General features: G+C 39.5%; 1 protein-coding gene across 17 annotated transcripts in view; it reads right to left on the reverse strand.

The window, feature by feature from the left end:
• PTPRK (protein tyrosine phosphatase receptor type K) overlaps positions 1 to 20,405 on the reverse strand; it is a 3,469,591-nt gene that overhangs the window by 428,300 nt on the left and 3,020,886 nt on the right. For 12 of the 17 annotated variants that reach the window (XM_044064217.1, XM_044064183.1, XM_044064208.1 and 9 more), the window contains 3 exons: positions 16,020 to 16,180; positions 8,025 to 8,060; positions 5,941 to 5,952 (listed from right to left, as the gene is read on the reverse strand). In XM_044064217.1, coding sequence (XP_043920152.1) covers positions 5,941 to 5,952; positions 8,025 to 8,060; positions 16,020 to 16,180 — 209 coding nt within the window. The remainder of the gene's footprint in view (positions 1 to 5,940; positions 5,953 to 8,024; positions 8,061 to 16,019; positions 16,181 to 20,405) is intronic. The other 5 variants (XM_044064198.1, XM_044064262.1, XM_044064296.1 and 2 more) reach the window with 1 other exon arrangement.

The raw sequence follows: 20,405 nt of genomic DNA on the forward strand, positions 1-20,405 counted from the left end.
AGCAGCACTTTGGATACAAAATTCTCTGCCATCATGAATGATGTCACAATGCAGTTGGCTCTTGTCCCTTCTATAGAAGTGATCCAATAGAACAGAGGAATTAAAGACCATAAAGTCAGAGGGGAAGGGGTGGGAGAACAAAATAGTCTAACTAAATTACACAGTAGGAAGACAGGAGAATCTTAAGTGTAGTTTATCTATTTACAGCTTACTGAAATGTTCTTCCCTCCTCCTCTCATACTTTGTGGTTTAAATGGGACAAAGATAAAGGGACATTAATAATGAACATTCATAAAAGGCACAATGTACTTTAAGAAATCATATGCATTCTGAAGGCTGGAAACATAAATGAAGAGGGATTTAAAACTGGACTAACTGAAGTACTTCTGACATTGAATAGTTTCCCATAATGGAGGAATAAGGAATGTTTATCTACCATTACACTTGCTGTAGATAAGGACACCAATGACAGACTTCCAAACTTGAGCCTAAATTAAACTGGTGATGGCACAATCCATAGAGGGAAATGTTCATAGCTGTGTACTAGGCTAATGGTCCTGCAGTCTTTACAAGCCTAGCCCATAGAAGTGCCCTGGCATTGTGCCGCCCAACGTTAGTTCCCTTTGCCTCTATCAAGTAGAGCCACTGGAGTGACCCCCAGTGTGAACTTGCTACTTCCCATCCACTCATCAAGATGTCCTTTGAAGACGGCCAGTGAGGTCCTCTGCTTGACATATATGGGAAGTCTATTCCACAGCATGGACAGTCTCAGGGTTATGAACCTGTCCCTCCAGCATGTTCTGTTCATTGTGTTAATGAGGCTTAGGTCTCTGAAGCGTGTGGTGCAGAGGAATTGGGATTTTTTAGATGTAGCATTTCTAAGAGCTGGGTCAGACATGGCTTTGTAAGTCAAGGAAAGATTGCCTCTTCGTAGATGATATGAGACAGAGAACAGCTGGGGTTTTTTGACTCTGTCCGTGTAGGACATGTGTTTAAGGCCTAGGGTCCTCTTCGTGAGGTACTTTTGTGGCCTTTCCAGCTGTTGCAGGTGTCTAGTGAGGTACATGCCAAATGGGGTATTATACTTTATGACTGGTCTAATAAAGAAAGAGTAGAAAGAAATGATGACCTCTTTCTTCCTGAATGCAAAACCCTTGGTAATGACATGTGCCACATAGAAGGACTTTCTGACCACAGTGGCAATGTGGTGGTCAAAAGAGAGGTTGCTGTCAACCTGTGCCCCAGATCTCTTATAACGCCTTCAGTGTTCAGTGGGCTCCCATCAATGTGTTAATTAGTGAGAACTGATTTTTTCCCAAAAGGGATGATATTGCATTTTTTGGCATTAAGCTTAAAGGCATGGTTTCGACACCAGTCATTGGTCTCCGTGAGGCCTTTCTGTACGGAGTTAATAATGGCTCCCAGCTTTGCAATTGTCTGTGAACTTGGTCAGCCAGAGTCCCTCAGTGTTGGCCTGGATTTCTGAGAAGTAGATGCCAAACAGGGAAGGACTCAGGACTGATCCCTGTGGGACTCCACTAGTGACTGGTAGGCAGTCTGACTTGGAGTTCGCTACTTTTACACTGTGGGTTGTATCTGTGAGTCAATTTGCAACCCACCCAGTGACACAGGGGTTGATGCCTAGTTTTTGAGTTTATCAAAAATTCCTGAGTGGGGAATGGTATCAAAGGCCTTGGCCAAATCGAGGTAGGCTGTATGAACTGCCTTCCCCTCATCCACAGCTCTGGTGACCGACTCAAAGAAGTCAACCAGGTTGAGCAGGTATGCCCTACCTTTCACAAAACTAAATTGCGTGGGATCTAGAGTTTGGAGATTATCTATATCCTTGTTAATTAGGTCCGTGATTATGTGCTCCATAGCCTTACATATCACAGTTGTCAGGCTAATGCGGTGATAATTCCCAGGGTCTGTAGTTGCTCCTGCTTTATGGAGAGGGATGACTGTAGTAGTGCACCATTTGGTAGGGACAAAGCCTGAGGTGAAGCTGTGACTGAACAGGGCACACAGATGTGGTGCCAGTTCACTTTGAAGTTCATGTAGAATACATCCAGGGATATTGTTGGGTACCATGGAGGCTGTATTCTTGGCCTTGGACAATGCAGCTTTAACCTATGCTGCAGTAATGCTGGGTGTGCCTGGTATTCCTCCGGTATTATGATTGGTCCTTTAGTGGGGAAGGAGAGGGGTAAAATTGGCACTGAATCTGTTGGCCAGTATGCTGAAAGTATCTGTTGGCACAGTACAGGGGGTACCATTGTGCAGTAACTCAGAGCAAACCTGGGCATTGCCGTGGAGATTCTTGATATAACTATAGAAGGCTTTGTGGTTGTTTTTAAGAGTCTGCCGCAATTTTGCCTTCATAGCTAGCTTTAGAAGTTTTGATGAGGGATATCAACTTTTTGTTGAGGCTAATAAAGGAGTTTTTCCAGTCTTGGGACTTCATCTTTTCCTGCAACAGTTTCTTCCTTCTGTTGAAGAGTTTATTAATGGCAGGGGACCACCAGATTAACTTATTTTTTTGGAGAAGAGCATCTTGGTTCTGTTGGGTATGGCTAGTTCAATGCATTTATGCACGTGTTCGTACAGTGCAGTGGTGTATGATTCGGCAGTCATGCATCTATTTTCCATTGACATGGGTGCCGTGAAGTTAGCCACCTCTGTTTTTAGGAGCCCAAAGTCAGCTTTGGAGAAGTTTTTCATGGTGGTTACCTCTGCAGGGGTGAGATGTGGATTTTCAAGGTGATTAGTTTGTGGTCTGATCTAACCGGGGAGGAATTAACTATCGTTGTAGAGCAATGGTTGCCCATGTTAGTAATAACCAGGTCAAGGATGTTGCTTCCTCTAGTGGGCGTAGGAAAGAGCTGGTCCAGGGCACTGGAACAGATGAATTCCAGGAAGTGTTGGGCCAGTGTATTGGTGCACAAGTAGTTTTCCCAGTTGATGGAGGGATAGTTGAAGTCACCTAGTATGAGAGTGTTGGGTTGGACCCTAATAGTTTCCAGGGTGCTTAGGAAAGTGTAAGTGAATGTCTTAGGACATGGTTGGGGACCTATAGCAGGCTATGACCTGAATCGCCATCTTACCCAATGTTAGTTGTACTTTAAGTACATCAGATGCGTTATGCTGGGCTACTAGTCTGAAAGTGTGCATATCCTTTATGAATATGGAGACACCACCGCCTTTGGAGCTTTGGTCCACCTTCTGGGGCTGAAAGGTGTGGAATGAGTTATAGCCTGGTTGCACAGGGGTGGCTTCTGCTGCTTTAAACCAGGTCTCTGTTACAGCACAAATGTCGATGGTCTCCATTTTGAGGAGTGCTTCGAGCAAGTGCATTTTGAGATTTAGACTTTCAGCATTGAGCAGCATGACCCTCAGATTGCACTTATTTATAGCCGTTATGGTGGTAATTTGATCTTTGGAACATCGCCTAAAAAAGGCACTATAGGGGTGGCAAGAGCCTTAGCCAGTATCTGGAAACCCAGGGATGACAGATGCAGACCATCTCTGGCAAAGCATCAAGGTCTGTCAATCATGTCATCCCAAGCAGACAGATACTGGATCCCCTTAGAATGACACCAGAAACTTAGCCAATTGTTGAAGTCAATCACTTTCTGCTTGTATTGCAGTATCATTCTGGGTGACGGTAGGATGCTGCTCAATACTAGGGTCATACCTGCCAGGGCCACATAATCCAAGAGCTCCTCCATGTCTCTCTTTATGTAGTCCATGGAGGTGCATCTCAGGTCATTCACACCCACACAGACAGTAACAGAGTCATACTTGTACTTGTTGTGGAGTGACCCGAGTGCATGTGTTAGGTGTTGGATTCTGGCACCTGACAGACAGCTAACTGTTATCTTCTCCTTATTCAACCTAGTGAGTAGGACATCAGTGTGCCTGACTATCAAGTCACCTATGATTAGTGTATTGGGCAAGCTGTTTTGCCTTAGGGGCTTAGGTTGAGGGGCACACTGTGTAGGTGAGCTATGTGTCTTGTGGTTTGTGCTGTGTTGTGGTGGTTGAGTGTGTTTCTGCCTTGGAGGTCTCTGCCGTTTTGGGTAGATTTCTATTGAGAGCCACCGCAAAGGTGGGTGTGTGGTTTGTGTTTTTATGTGACAGCTGTGATGGTCGGTGTTCTGGAGGGCTGTGTGTTGCATGTGGTGCGGTGCAGGTGCTGACCTTCTCCTCTTGACCAGCTATTCTGGTTTTGGCTTGAGAGTGCATAGCTTTCAATTTGGATATACAAGTGCTCCTCTCACAAGTCTGAGTGTTGGGAGCTAAGAGGACAGGGTTGTCTATGGACATAGGGCAGTTGCTACACTGCCTCAGAATGGCCAAGTTCACCAGGTTAATAGGAGAAAGCACAGGGAACTGACCTTTAGACATGCCAGGAGGGATGGTCATTATTACCAAGTACTGGAACGGTTTCCTTATATATTCCTTTTACAGGAAAAATGTCACTCAAGGTGTCTGAGTCTGTACAGAACACTGCCAAACACTTGAGCGGAAACTAAAATAGACCCTAAAAATTTAAGGATGATTTATTTAGGCAGACATTCTGAAGTTAGAAAGAAATCAAGCAGTACTTACTGAAAAATAAAGAATTAGCTTGTCAAGAATGATGAAAAGAGGGGAGTCACATGAATGGCTACTGTCTGGCTGCTACTAATGCTGGTCTCAGCACAGCTTCAAGTGTTGGTATACAATACTCCTTTGCTTCTTCTCTCACCATAAGCAAAACGTTAACACCAATCCCAAGAAGAGAAGCAGCACACCATGGCCTGTTTGGTGATCCACAGTCTTGTCCCAGATGATGCAAATGTCTGCAAGCTTGTAGCCTTTTTCTGGTAGATGCCTCGAATAGCAACCAGACCAATTCAGGTACATTAAGCACAGACAATCACTCTCCAACCAGAAAGAGTCAGGAATCAATGCACTCTGCTCCTACTCTCACCAGGATCAGAATATAAGCACAGATTCCAAGCTGTCACATATAAAGCAGTTATTAAGCTTTCTGATGATCAGCAGTCTCCAGGAAATAATGTAACTGCACTCCTTCTCTCACCAAGAGAAAATAATGTTGGCAGACATATGCTGCAAATTGTTTTAAATTATGACTGTACATAATGATTATACATCTGCAGGAGTTAATTTCATTACTATTACCAGTGAAAGCCTATGCAACACTGCATTATACCCCTAGAACTGTCCAGATTTTTTCAGAATGTCTAGATTTTTCTCCTAATACATTTTGGTGTGCTTCTCATAAAAGTTGGGGATGTCTGGCAAATCACTGAGGATTTAAGTCAATGACTGACATTTTAGTTTAAGACTTCTCACCTTTCAATAAAATGCATTCTAAAGAAAAATCTGTTATTCTAGCAACTTTCTAAGTTCATAACAGCAGTAATTAAAATCTGTCCTTGTTGGGCCTCTCTCTCCAACTGCCATTATTTTTGACTTTGTTCAGATTTTTTGCACTAAAGGTGACGAACAGAATGCATTACTTTTGTACTACTGCTACTGCCACCACCACAGATTACAAGATCCTACCGTAAATTATAGTGAACCATAACAAAGCAACAGCTCAGCACCATACAGTTTTGAAACTCACTCATCTAAGGACCCAAAACAGTCACTGTACACCCTTAAAGGAATAAACAGCCTGCAATAAAAATGGGATATGAATACATTTTCAAACATAAAACAAGATACGAAGGGAAGACATGCACATGTAAAGTGTATTTTGTTTATTTAAGCAGATACTTGGTTACAGATGACATGGTGTATAAGAGAATAAGAGAATGAGAGGTCTTTTAAAGTCTACAAATTAAGCATGTGCACATGTGCACACACACACACACACACACACACACACAGAAATGCAGATTACTCACCGGTCTGTGGCAGAACACTTACCAGTAATTGGCACTTTTCCAAGAATTGCAGCAGGAATAAATACAGAGAGTTTAAACTCCTCATAAATAACCACAGTAAAGTGCAACACTATACTGATGAGAACTTATGCGGTTAAAAAGCTCTTCCTTCTAAACACATGAAAATATCTCAGTGTGATTATATCCTGTGATCCTTCTTTAAAAACTGAAATGAAAACTTATCAGCCAAAATTAACACCGTGTCATAACACAAAAACGGCACATACATAAACATGCATATGCACTAGCTACACCCAAAATCCAGAACAGATTAACAGCTCTCCTCACAAATTATGTTTAATAAAGAAACCAGATACCCAGGAAAAGTCACAGTTTATTTTCCTGTTCCTCAATTTCATCTCAGTACTCTATGCTGACAAAGAAAACGTGTACGGAATACTTCAATCAGCTAGGTGGAGAGCTGGCAACTGTGGAGAGTGTTTGAATACAAAATCACTGTCTGTTAAACCCAAATGATGAAAAAGAATCCATGACAACATGGAGATCATTTCCCATAGTGCAATGAATGCAATGGCTCTACCTAAAAGGACAAACTGGGGACTGGATAATGATACCCAACTAAAATAAAATCTTATGGGAACCTAATTTTGTTTCTCTGTATGTGTATGTTCATTTTCTTAGGAAGAAATAAAGTTGACCGTGCTTTTTGTGTGTGAATACAGACTCTTGTTATATGGAAAACCTACTCTAAGACTCGCAAAGAAAAAACCTGACTGAGAAAATGCTTTTCAGAAGTATATTTTGGAAACAATGATGCTTACAATAATTAAAGTTGTTGTCCATTAACTGATTCCTAGGGTTAAAAGAATGAAAGTGTGTACTTCACCACAAACATATATATCTATATATACACAATACGTCTTCTATAAGCACCATTTGTACAGATTCTATACACTAGCACAAAAATCATTTAAATAATTGCTGTGGTCACTAAAACTTACAGATATCAAAAAAATGTAATAAATATTTAACATATACATATGATGCAAGTAACACACCAGACTCTGGAATCTGGATTCGAGCAAGACAGACTACTAAACTGCAAAGCATAACAGATGCAGCCGGTCAAAACCATGTTCTCATTACCAATGTGATCAGAAGCCTGAAAATTGAACAACGAAAAGACACTGGAATCCCAGGTTCAAATCTTAGCAAGGATGTCCATAAGGTAATAAAATGGTTAAAACTGTTATATATGCAAATAAACAACCTACTAAACCTGGAAATGTATTACTTGGTAACAGTCATTGTGAAATGTGCTACTCTGGATGACACAGAGAGACAAACTCTACCCTGATGAATTAATACAACTGAAAGAAAAAGACTAAAATTTTTCAAGACGGTCATTTCTGAAAACCGTGCTTTTGTTTTAAAACAGGGTTGAATTTTCCAGCAGTTTCAATTCCCTTTAGTAAAATGAGCAACATTCTGATCCATGCTTACCATTAACAAGTATTAGTCAATGTTACTTTAAAGAAATGAGATAAACAGAATGTCAGTTTATTAACAAAAAATGTACTTTGTTTCTACTGTTTTTCTCTCCCTTTGGCATGAAACTCTATACCACCACAATCAGGGGAAATAAATGACTTGCCTCTATTTGTTTAACATGCATTTGAAGCCACATGTAAATGGAAAGGTCTATGACCTTTAGGAACTATTTCACTGGCTGCATTTCCAAATACTAAAGAAACAAAATATTTGCCAGGTTTCAACAGTCACTATGGAATGGCTCCAGTGCAAATCAGAGATGACATTATATATTATATTGGTTGTGGGAAACAAGAACATGTTCAGAAACTGAAACCAATTCCATGTTTTACCGCCTCTTAGTGGAAAATGAGGATACCAAACATATGCATGCAGGTCTGATTTAAGCTTTTAAAACTTGCACATTTTTATAATGCTATAACAGCCCCAACCACACCTACTGATACATAAGCAACTTCTACAGAGACGTCACACTACTTGACAGTACAGCTACCATTCATGCAAGGAGTCACAACAAGACATGCTAGAACAGATGATGACAAACTAAAGCCTCACCTAAGACAGCAGTCGGCACAAGTGGGTCATTGGGCACTGCAGAAAAACAAAGCTCATCAAGACAGGAATCCTTCAAGTGGTTCACAAAGCAACTGTCCTCTACAACGCATTACATGTTACATGTATTCATTACTAAAGGGAAAAATCATTAACATGGGCATGGAAAGAAGGCTCCTTATTAAAAAACTGAGGTCCTACAAGTAACATACTTTCAACGGACGGCAGGATGGACAACTAATCACTACTTGGGCATTAAAAGACAATTAAATATATGATAAAAACAGATAAATATATGCAAAATAACATGGTTACAATATATGTATGGAATGCAAAAACTTAATGATTTTCTTTCCTTAACAGAAACTTGATGTAGCAGTAAGGGGCCATCAACATAAGCAGAGACAAAAGTTGTAATGAGATCTTGCAGATCCCTAATGCACTCATGCTTAGCGGACCAGCAGTTACAGAGGAATAAAATGAAAGACTCTCCCTTGACTATGAGCAAAGACAAATGTGAAAAGGAGCAGACAAGCTCACATATATTTGATCTTGAGTCCCACAGCGGGACACAAAAGCACCAAGGTTCAGGGGTGAACTTTCAAAAGTAGGGATAGGAGGCATTTCATTCCAAAAAATGATGAAACTAAGTAGTAGCTAACCGACAATTACCGAAAATGTGAATGTACATTTGCTAAACAGATTAGTCCTTAAACACTTTATTTCCCTGTCGGTATGACACTGAAATAAAAGCATGAAATTATACTCTGCCATTAGTATATATAACCATTTAAATGAAGCTGTTTATTCTACTCTCTTACCACAGCTGTCTTAAATCACTATAAAGGACATAACTCATCATTATAAAGCAGAACAAAAAAAACTTTCTGCAGATGAAAATGGGCATTGCTTCTAAGCATCAACCACATGACAAGCATATATTTTCATCATTTCTCTTAACTGCCCAGATTTTCGCCTTTTATCTTTGGTCTGTTCCTAATAAAATGTGTGATTTTCTGGCAAATTTGTGAGAATTTAAGTCACTAAACAATACTAAATAATGACAGATGATGGAGTTTCAGACTTCATATCTCTCAGAAAATATATAATAAAGTAAAATCTGTCATTCTAGCAACTTTCCAAGTTTATAGGTACAATATTTAAAATCTGTCCCTATTTTTTAGTCTTTATCCAGATTTCTTGCACTGACAGCTTGAGATGTATGTTGTTCATGTCTTATTAACTCAGCAGGCCATAACTTTTAGTGGAACCCACTTAAATTACCTTGCATAACACATGTTCTGAGCCTCTTACTGTAGTCCAGTATTTGATTCCTTTAGGGTCAATTTCTGCGACTCTAAGCAAGTCACTTGCTCAGAAGTACTCGGGCCAACTGTGAATCCACTGAAACAACTTTACAAACTCCCATTTTTAAAGTTACTTCATAAAAGATTTTACACAAGGAAGCATGCACTGAAAATGTAGGATTATCACAAAATACAGGAACATCCCAAGAAAAGTAAAAACTGAAAATGAAAAATCTGCTGTCCAGAACACTACACCAGGAAAACAAAATTATAGTGTTTAAAATGTGCAACAGAAAAAAAAAAACTGGGAATGAATACAGTGTGATTATACTAGAATGACAAAGTGACACCAGTGAAGTGTGGCATATTTCTCACGCAAGCCTAACACATTCCCTCGTATTTCTTGCTTCATGGCAATTCATAATCTATGAGCAAGAGGCTAAGCTCTTTATCCAAATGCTGAATGGAGACTCCACCCAGCTTTTTCCCTGTGCAGGACCAGCTCCTCTAGCTGCAGCCATATGGCTCATTTTCTCCTTTGAGAAAGAGCTAGACAAGAGCCCTTGTTTAACTTGCTCCTGCGTGAGTAGCCCAATCAACCCATTTAATTCCCAACACTGACAGGTGTGTAGTAGACAGTGGGCCAGCTTGCTGGACTTGGAGTGTGTCCTATCCTTTCCCTAATGGAGCACCCTCGCACACTCCCACTGGCTCTCCAAGCTCTGATGAGTGCTGCCTGCTGCAAGCAGCATACCTCCACACACACACTTGGCTATGTGAACATTCAATTATGACAATATGTTCTCCTAAGCTCATGCTCAATAGGTGCAGCACCTAGTGCTCACATTAGGGGTCACCCAAATGATGAGTCAGATTTATCTTCCTCCTTTTCCCAGGATAGTTAAGCCTACAGCAGATACTTACCCTCATCCTTTGTTGTCAGCCAGCACATCTTGAATAACTGCTTTAGCAAAATCTTCCCTTGTCTAAAGGAAGTGCTCCAACTTGAAAACTTTGATGCAAGTGCATCTGGAGGATCAGGTCACTGCTTCAATGGCATCCAAAGCGACACATTGACTTAAAAGGCTAATAAGGTAGTAATCAGCACTTTTGGAACAATGAGCTCTTGTAGGTCCTTAAACAAACCCTATGGCAGAACTGTAGCAAAGTGAATTGCCGGTCAGCTTAGTAGCATGGGCCAAAGCTTTAGCAATATCTTTAGAGTCTTTTCACTTGTATTTTTTTGTCTCTGCATTTTTTTAGGATGGATGCTGGCAGAAGCTGGGGTTTACAAAGACATGGAAGAAACTGAAACGGAGGACTCCATATGAGTGTGAGTGGCTAGCACTTTGGCCCTGTGTTGAAGGGTTTTTGCTCAGAATTTGGCACAAACAGACAATTGGAGATGTGCTGTGGCCCCAAAAGAACAGACACTGAGTGAAAATCTTTATGAGGGATTTGCTTCAAACACTTTAAGCAACTGTTAATCTTTTAAACATTAAATTATAAGAGGAAAATCCCAGTGAGTACCTATTTGACTGCTAGATAGGAGAAGTTCTGAAAAAAAGAGAGCCATCCGACAGACTGCGACCATTTTGTACAAACAATGAACGACATCGGACTCCACACCCAGTAAGAACTGAAGGTGATACCAATGGATGCCCTTCTTATACCAGAATGTCCAGGCATCAGTCCTCGGATGTGCATCAGCTAGGGATGATGCAAAGACTCTAGATACTGGGCTGGCTTCTGGCTTCTGCATGGCAGGAAGACCCAAAAACCAGTACTCCAACAATGACAACAAAGAACATCTTCCGATGTTCAAGTACATTCACCTTTGTGGTTATGACAATCAGGACTGCTGCCTGCAGAGAGCTTAATGGCTAACCCAACTTCCAGAGTTCTACCTTCCTTCTCCTTGCTTCAGTAGGTTCCTCCCAGTTGAATGCTAGGAAGTCAACTGTATAAGATGGACGTCTACCAATGCCATCTTCACAGCTAACTTGCCCTTTCTGTACCTTAAGAAAACAGGCTATTTACCTACTAGTGATTACTTCTGATCATAAATCACATTAAATAAATGTATCTGAAAGGACTTCGTAAAGCTGGCTAATATGGTGACTCTACCAACTACGAGGAAGGATGTTCTGGAGGTGCAGCATCTGATAAGCAAAACAGCAAGCCGCAAAAGTTTCACACAAAGCCCTAGGGGCCTCCAGTCACCCAAAAGAAGAAAACAGGGTCTTAACCAGACTACATGGAACTAGGAACTTGTTTAAATAAAAGGGGAGCTAGCTCTTGCAGGGCTTAAGTATCCTAATAGAACAATTACGAAGGCACTATGGGACCAAGATGACAGCCAGTGTACACTTCACAGTAAAACAGCAATGTGTAGGTTACCTGGAGCACCTGCTATTAATAAGAGAGGCTCTGCTCCAGCTGGTGGCAGTCAAATTATAAGTTATCCAGTCTTAGACAAAGGAAATTACAATAACTAAGCTGGGAACAGTGCAAGGCATACACAGCTACTGCAGGCTTTGGTAAGGGAAGAGGGTGCTTAATTTTGACCATGCCCCTCATATAAAAACATGATGAGTCTACCATAGCTAACAAATGACCCATAAGTGTTGGTCAGCTATCCAAGTCACACAGAGACTTCTTACCTTATTCACAAAAATAGTGGGTTAAAGGGTTCAACAAAATGTATAACCTGTGTGTGTAATGCAATGGCTACTGTCTTCAAAAAGTTAACCTTTAAATAATTATTACTCCCTCTTAAGTCAGAGCCAAGACAATCCACAGCAGAAGTATGGTCCCAAGAACAGGAGAAATAATGCTTCACACTTATGCAAAGCAGTGATGCTGAAGCCCTGCTCACACAGCTTTCCTAAACAACTTATACATGTAGTGAGCAACAGATCCAAGAAGGAAAAATGTGAGACTGCCAAAGGTTAAGCAGATGAATCTGGTCGACATCAACTGCAGGGCATGTGCTAAAAGGAGGAGATAAAGCAGTACACAGCAGTACCAAAAACTCCAAGAACACGGCCAAAGACAATCTGAAAGGATATGCTGGTTAACTATATCAAATCCTAAAGGAAGATAAAGTAGGACAAGAACAGAAAACTAACACTGACCCATTTCTGTTAATAAAACTGACCCATTTCTGTTAATAAATCATGAAGCACCCTAACAAAGACAGACTCAGCTTGGCTAAATAACCCACTCATTCACACTGTAGGCCAATGGCAACTGACGAAATAGCAGCTCCCTGCATTACTCCTCTGCAAACATACACATGGAATACACGTGTTTGCTTAATTACTCCACTAAATGCATCATGTACCATTTCTGCAAAGTTGACTAAGATGGGTAACTAAGGTCTGGCAGTTAGCGCACAGGATTTACCACTCTGAGATGTTAATGAGCTGCTTTATTCACAGTCCAGGGAACACCATTTGGTTCCTTGTACCTCAGTCTGTCTACTGGACAACTCTGAGCAAATCCCTAAACCAGACAATACTCATGTGGCACCCCTGAAAGGGCATTTGTGTTTTGTGGCCTTACCCAGTTAACAAGTAAAAAAATAAATAAATAAATAAAAAGGAAACGCAAGCAGTGCACATTAACATACCAAGAAGGGGCGGGGCATTGGAGTGTGACTTTTTCTATTTGTGGTTTTTCCAAAGGTGACAATCCTAATAAATAGGACACAGTGCATGCTGTCCAACGTTGTTACATTTTCCCCTCACTTTTATGTACATCTATGAAGAAAGTAGAGTCTTAGTGGCATGAAAAAACTTCTTAGCCATATATTAAAAATGTTAGGAGAAAAGAGGAAGGGAAAAAACTGAGGTACATACATTTAGTCTTGTAAGTGATTTAGGAGTGAGAACTTGACAGGCTTTCATGGAAACAGTTAAAGATAAATGACAGATAATGAAGGAAAATGTGACAAAATGCATCTAAAGAAAATGTATATATAAACACAAAACTAATCTTTAATAAAATTAAAACAAAATGTCTACAACTGCTTCCTCATGATCTCCCTTTCAATGAATGAACTTTATGAGCTTCATGTACTACCCTCAAAGAGGAGTTCATGACCAAAAAGGATTAATACATGGAGTTAATGACTTGTGGCAGGCCATAATTCAGTACATTTATACATTCAGCAAATGGATCTCTATCACAGTCAAACGAGAAACATACTCATTTTGTACACCTTCTTTTTAAATGTTCAAAATGACTTAAGTTGTAAAAAAGCCTGAAGACAAACTAAATGTACTCTCTTCTCCCCCTCCACTCTCTCTGAGCAGTTTTGCCTCTTTGACAAATAGAACTAGAGTCCTAAAATTCATATCAGCACTCATATGAGTTGAAATATGATACCACAACAGCATCAGCAAACTGTAAGAACAAAGCTCATAAAAAAATAAGAATCGAAGAAAACCCTGTTTTGCTGACAGTCCTACAATTTCTTTTATTTGTTTGCATACTCATTTCTTTTTTTTTTTATTCACTTGTTAAACGGGTAAATCCAATACAGGGTTGATGGTAGAATTATCTATTTATACATTCATTTCTTTATTTTCCTGATTTGTTACATGGGTAAACCCAATAGGCATAGATTTTCTTTCCAGGGGTGATATGGAGGTACTCCCTAGTTAAACAAAAGGCAAAATGAGACTAAACGAATCAACCCCTGGACTACAAGATGAATCCCGTCAGCAAATTACAGCCTTACTCCTCTACGCTGCCCTGTCAGACAACATTGTGGTTCAGATTAATTCACTATGCAATACCCATTTTATCCAGTTCCGAGTCTGAACCTATCCTGACACACAAAGGTGCAAGGCAGAGAAATTAATCTGTGACACGATAACAGTCTCTTGACGGATATGTGATGTGCATTAACACACACACATGGTACAGAAATCTACAGGCAATTTGATTAATGAAAAATTCATCTTTGGCTTGTCTTTGGGATGTGGGAAGAAACAGTATTGGGTAAAAACATACACCGATACAGTGAGAACACCCAGACTCAGCAAAGAAATCCATCTCCCAACAACAGAAATACTGCTTCATAAGGAGTTATGCCATCAGCAGAAGGTGATATGCCTTCACTCCCAATGGTCCACTGAACGCTCATCTCAATTGACTACAGGCATACACTGGTAGGGCATAGGAACGAACATGGTTAATGGGAAAAAAAACTATGATATCTGTCAGAGTGACAGTCTACCATGATATCTGTCAGAGTGACAGTCTACCATGTTCACACACTCATCTACTACAGAGAACAAAAGGCGGATAAGGAGCAACGGGAGTGGGTTTGACTATCCCCAAACACAGAACAGCAAAAAGTGCTCCTCCTTAGCAAAAAAGTCTGCCATATCAAAACATATATTTTGATGGGGAATGGAGCAGAGAGAGGCAGTAGGAAATTTAAGATATCAAGTACTGTGTAAATTAGGTAGGCTGATAAGGAACACCTAGATGTACTAAATGCATGTAAGGTCAGAATTTAGGTGGATATAAAACTTCCAGTGTTTTCTCGCCCAGCTCATTTTTGGCAGAATCAATCAAATTTAACAGATTGCAAAGGGAAAACAATGACATGCATTCATAATTACAGATGCTGAACTGAAAACCAGACTGAAATCCATACTGGTCTAACCTGTGTAAAGTGTATACTTTTCCTAAATAATGAAGGCAATTCTATTCAGCATTGCTATACCTTAAGAATTAGAGCACTTAAAACAGTGTCTGACTGCAGACCACTGTGACCTAGAAGTGGGCTTCTGAATGCATAACATTTCCATATTTTGAAATATATTAAACTGCTTATGCTCTCTAAACATACAAAAAGCATGATCAATGTAAACAGCCACCCCCTTAAAGATTCAAGTCTTTTTCTTTAATAAAATCAGTTTAAATTATTTGTAGTATTTTGCTATGAAAAAACAGCTTAAAATGCAAAACCCCACTGTACCCTTACTTACAAAATGACCTCTTCTACCTTTAAATATCAGCGGTTCTGGTTTACATTCATAAAGACTGCTGAAGCACTTTAGGATAAAGTCTGTCTTAAGTGTATGTGAGCTCTGTTATACTGTAAAGAGGTACTACCCTTAAAAGTACAGGATAGACAACATAATCAGCTGAAAATTGGATTTCTTAGTGTTAACTGCACCCAAAGAAACAAGGTAGGGTATGATGCTATATGGGGTGCTATCAAACTCTTGCTTTTCTGGGGTGCACTATGGCTCAGCTGATAACCACCCCACATTTGGGCCTCAAACCTTTCCACAGCTTATGACACCAGTTAGCATACACTCAGCACAGCAGACTACAAGGAGTCTGTCTCCCCCCTCTGTCGCAATCATCTCCATTTCTGCACTTTCATTAGTTACCCTCAGTGTCTCTCTGCATGGCACCACTGCAAAGATGTTAATGAAATAATTTCCATACAGTCTTAGCACATAAATACATGCCAAACTTCATAATCCATTCTGAAGCCACAGATATCAAAGAACATACTCTAGAATGCTGAAAAATATTTAGGCAAGTAACTACATAGCTAAGAATGCAGTGACATACCCACAGTAACATCAAATGAAGCCCTGTATAAATATAGAATACACACATGCATATGCCAACAGCCATAAATGCAACCTATACTTACACCTAGGGCTATAGTTGTGGGAGTCCATAAAGGTCATAGAAAGAGGGTCTTCTGCATGAATTGTGCTTTGGTCAGCATAACTCCTGTCCATTGCATTTACCATATGCGTCATCTCCTGCCGGGTGGTACCTATGGCATCCTTCCGCTTCTTTGCAAGTTTGCTGCAAATTTACAGAAATTAGTATAAATAACTGCTACAAAGAAATGTGGGAAAGCAACATTAGCAGTAATAAGACTCCACATTTAGAAGATCTTGCAGAAACTAATATCAGCAGTACTTAAGGCCTGGAGGGATGTAAATTTACTATACCAAAAAGTTATATATTACAACTCAACTTAGTTTATCACATTCTGTAGAAAAAAAGGCACTTCACATCTGTGTGTTTCCCACAATATAATCCAAATGTCCTCATTGAAGGTCTTCCAGGACTTGCAACAAACGGCCATCTACATTACTGCCATCTGCTTACATTGTTACATATATCCCCTATGCCAGAGTCTTCAAACACTCCAGATTAACAAGTCAGTACACAAAAGTAAGACACAGGTAAAGATGAATGACAAGCAGCATTTCTGTCAAAACTTCCTTTGCACATCTCTAAGTAGGATGTTTAGTGTCAGTACTAAGGGATCGCTACCAAATTAAGGGTGATGGCATGTACGTGCTTTCATGCACACAAAAGAAATGTCAGCAAACTACGTGTATTTTTCTGACATTCTTCGGGCTGTCCTCCAGCTTTCAGCAGTAGCAACCACCAGTTTCAGCACACCCAACTTCCCATTTATATGGAAATGGGCAGTCACAAGATATCCCGGATCCTTCCGTTGCTGCATAACACTTCATGGATCGGAACCATCGAAGAGCCTAATCACAAGCATTACAAATATAAATCCTGCCATGACAACGGTGGTACAGCACTCGGAGTTTGGCAATGCAGTAAATAAAAACGAGATAAATGGATCACACTTCTTTCCAGGCTTACTGATCTGCGGCAACATTATCCAGAATTAAAGATGGACATTAATTTTCATGGTGCCCATTTTACTTCTTCCATTTTACAGAATTACATAACCACGGAGATAACTACAACTCTGCAGCACACTTGAACAGACATGATCTTTGACGTGTGCATTGTAGGAAACCATAACTTTAAAAGCAAGAATATGAGTAGCATCTAAATCACTACATTAGTGTTGGCCTCCTTTGCTTCCTAGCTCAATTCCATCAATGGCTGATGCTATGACTGAACTACTTTCTTGGCAGCATGCTCAACATACTTTCACAGACGTGTAGGGATAAAAAAAATCTGTTAGTAACCCTACTGCTGCTGGCACAAGCAAGGTGGATTTCAGAAGCAGATGGGAGTTGAAAAACCTGTTGAAAAGCCACTATACCAAATTATTTACTGGTACAAGTCATTACAACAATCACACTACTCCCATGCTGTGGAGAATGCACAGTTACCTATCCAATTTCACTTGGTGTTCAAAGTCTTTGCATTGGTTTATCAGTTCCTAGATGACCTGGGTCTGTTTCTATCTTACTGCTCCTCAATGCAAACACTGTACATTATGATCTGCCAGCCATGAATTGTTAGTTCTTTGGCAATTCCTGCAAACATCTGTATTCCTTTATTTTGCTCATCAAATTCTGTGCCTTTGGATTCTAAGCCTGGTCTTTTTGGGAGTATTCTACATCACACTGCTTCAAAAATTCATCTGCTTGATCTAGCAGTCACTGAAAATCCTATTGTACAGTTCTAATAATGCAATAAAAGTATTTTACTAACGGTGACATTTTCTGTCATTCTTCTAATGTTCCAGTACTTAGGCATTAACCACGTTAATAAAGTTAAAACAAGATATAAATGTTCCAATTTCTGCAGAAATGTATGTGATTTATTTTATTTTAATTTTACTACTGTTGAAATGACAACCCAGTACGAGTAAGTCACAGGTCTGTACTGCATTTTTAACCCGAAAAAGTCACAAAGACTTTACAGAAACCAAATACAACACATTTTGGTAACCTGGAACAGTCTAATGGCTATCTAGGCCAAGTGGTAGTGTTTATTAATACACACTTACAACTCTAAAACATTAATACTTTCCACTAAAATGTTTGGGACAATGAATACAGCCACTGAGATATAAATTTTACAAACTTTACGACTTGAGCTGCAGCAGTAATGCAACAACTTGCTGCGAGCTGAACTTCTGAAAACCAGCTCACAGCTCCTATTAAAGTTTTCATTACTCTGTCTGAACATCTAAAATAACTGAAAACATTACCTTTGGGAATAAATTAATTATGCTATTTGTTCTTAAATTTTACAAAGCACAACAGCATTTGTCCATGTGAGAAAAGAAAAATTAAGTTTGTTGTGAACTGAACGTGAAAGACATATGCTGTGAAATAAAGCAATGATTCTGAAATCTAAAATGTGGGATGTATCTTCACTTTGTCCACAAAATACCATAAACACGCTACTTTCAGCTCCTTTTGTACACAAACTGATCTGGTACAATGTCCTATTCCTAAAGTACACATCCACTGTCCAGGAAGTCATAAAATGTTCAAAGATAAAAGCCGTGATGAAAATATTTTCACACTGAGGTTCTCTACCAACACCCACATACAAATACTCCCACAGACTTGCAATCTGTTGCTTTTAAAAACACACACACTTTTTCCATCCACCAAAATGACCACTTTGAGTGGACAAATCTTGGACATTAGTATGAGATCAATAAAACTTCAGCTCACAGCAATATACAACTTCGTTCTTTCACATACACATTGCTCCTGACAAAGTTTGTTTGGAGACTCTCTAAGAGAGTATAAGAGTATACATCTTTTATGTTTGAATGTGAAGTCTAAGTCACAGAAATGTATTTTAGCTTGATTCACACACACAAGAAAAACATCCCCTGAAAAGCCAAATAAATAATCAGTTAATTTCACAAAGACAGCCCCTCACTCACAAAAAATACCAACCTTCTGACTAGGAACACAGCCAGTCCTTGACTGTGTTTCACAACTCTTACACATATATATTGAGCCAGACTCCAAAAGACTTGCTCTCAGTCTAAGTGACTAACTCTGGTGTAAGGCCCAGTTATAACGCAGGACTACGCTAGAGCAAGTCTCTTACACCTTGAGCAACTTTATTAGAATCGGGCCTCTTGTCTTGACAAGCCAGTTTGATAATCAGTTGCATGTGACTATCTTAATGGGTGCACCACTCGTGACTAATTGTAACCAAGTGGAAGAAACACTGGCAGACAAATATTCTTTGCCTCTAGAAAGCTAGAAGAATGAGCCGTTGACTTCAGAACTAAAGGAAACAGTAATCACAGAAACGGCTTTTAACTTGCTTCTCTCATACATATACATTATTCCTCCCTTGCAGACCATAATACTGATCATTCGACAGAAATCAAGTAAATATGATGTCCCTTGTTTTCACAACTGATATGTTTCCTTCCCCAAGTCTCAACTTTCTGAATGGGTTTGCTTCAGATATTCGATTATTTTTATTATATTTACTTTGTTTGCTTTTATTTACTGGGAAAGTAATTGGTCGAATGTCCAGGTAGAAAAGCTCCAGAGTTACAACACATGACACTAGAGCTAAAAACATAAAATAATAAATTAAACAGAATCACAACACAAAACAAGTACATAAATCTGTAACAATCACTGACGGAAACATGGACATTATTGTACTTGCCTATTAAGCACAGAATATAGAAGGGTAATAGAAGAACATAAACAAAAACAATTTCTAATGAATACCAGTTATATTGTAAGACATAGTGTTAAAAGCATATTTAAAGGGACTATAATTCCAGTAGAGTTAAGAGTTAGTGAGTATAGGAATACGTTTATAAGACAGAGTTACTTACAGAAGATGTTTGTACACAATTTATTCATACTGGAGACACTATTATTTCAATGGACTAACCTATCACCCAGCTAGGCGATATCAGAGAAAGAAAGTAAAGGGAAGGGGATGTTGGGATTATCTTAGTGTGCTACAAGAATATAACCATTAATCTGTTTGGTAGATTGTGGTTTAGTAAAAGAAATAATAGCCATAGTAATATATTATAACTTGCTTCTCTCACATACATGCAGTGCTCCTCCATGAAAAGAGATATGGAAGACAATTTAACTGTAATGCTCCTTGGTTCCCCACCACATCCTACAAAAGTAGACATTTCTGATTGGATACAGCTCTAACATAGGACTGTAAAGCACGTGGTCTCCGGGAGCAACTATTTACTGCTTGTTATGCACTTATACGGATACACTAGACAATCTTGATGTACTGAAATGTCAAAACTCAGTACGTCGAGACCGAATAGTGGAAAGTACAGTTA

The sequence above is a fragment of the Protopterus annectens genome, chromosome 1.part0 (assembly GCF_019279795.1).
Source record: "Protopterus annectens isolate FY-2018-M chromosome 1.part0, PAN1.0, whole genome shotgun sequence".
Lineage (NCBI taxonomy): Eukaryota > Metazoa > Chordata > Ceratodontiformes > Protopteridae > Protopterus > Protopterus annectens.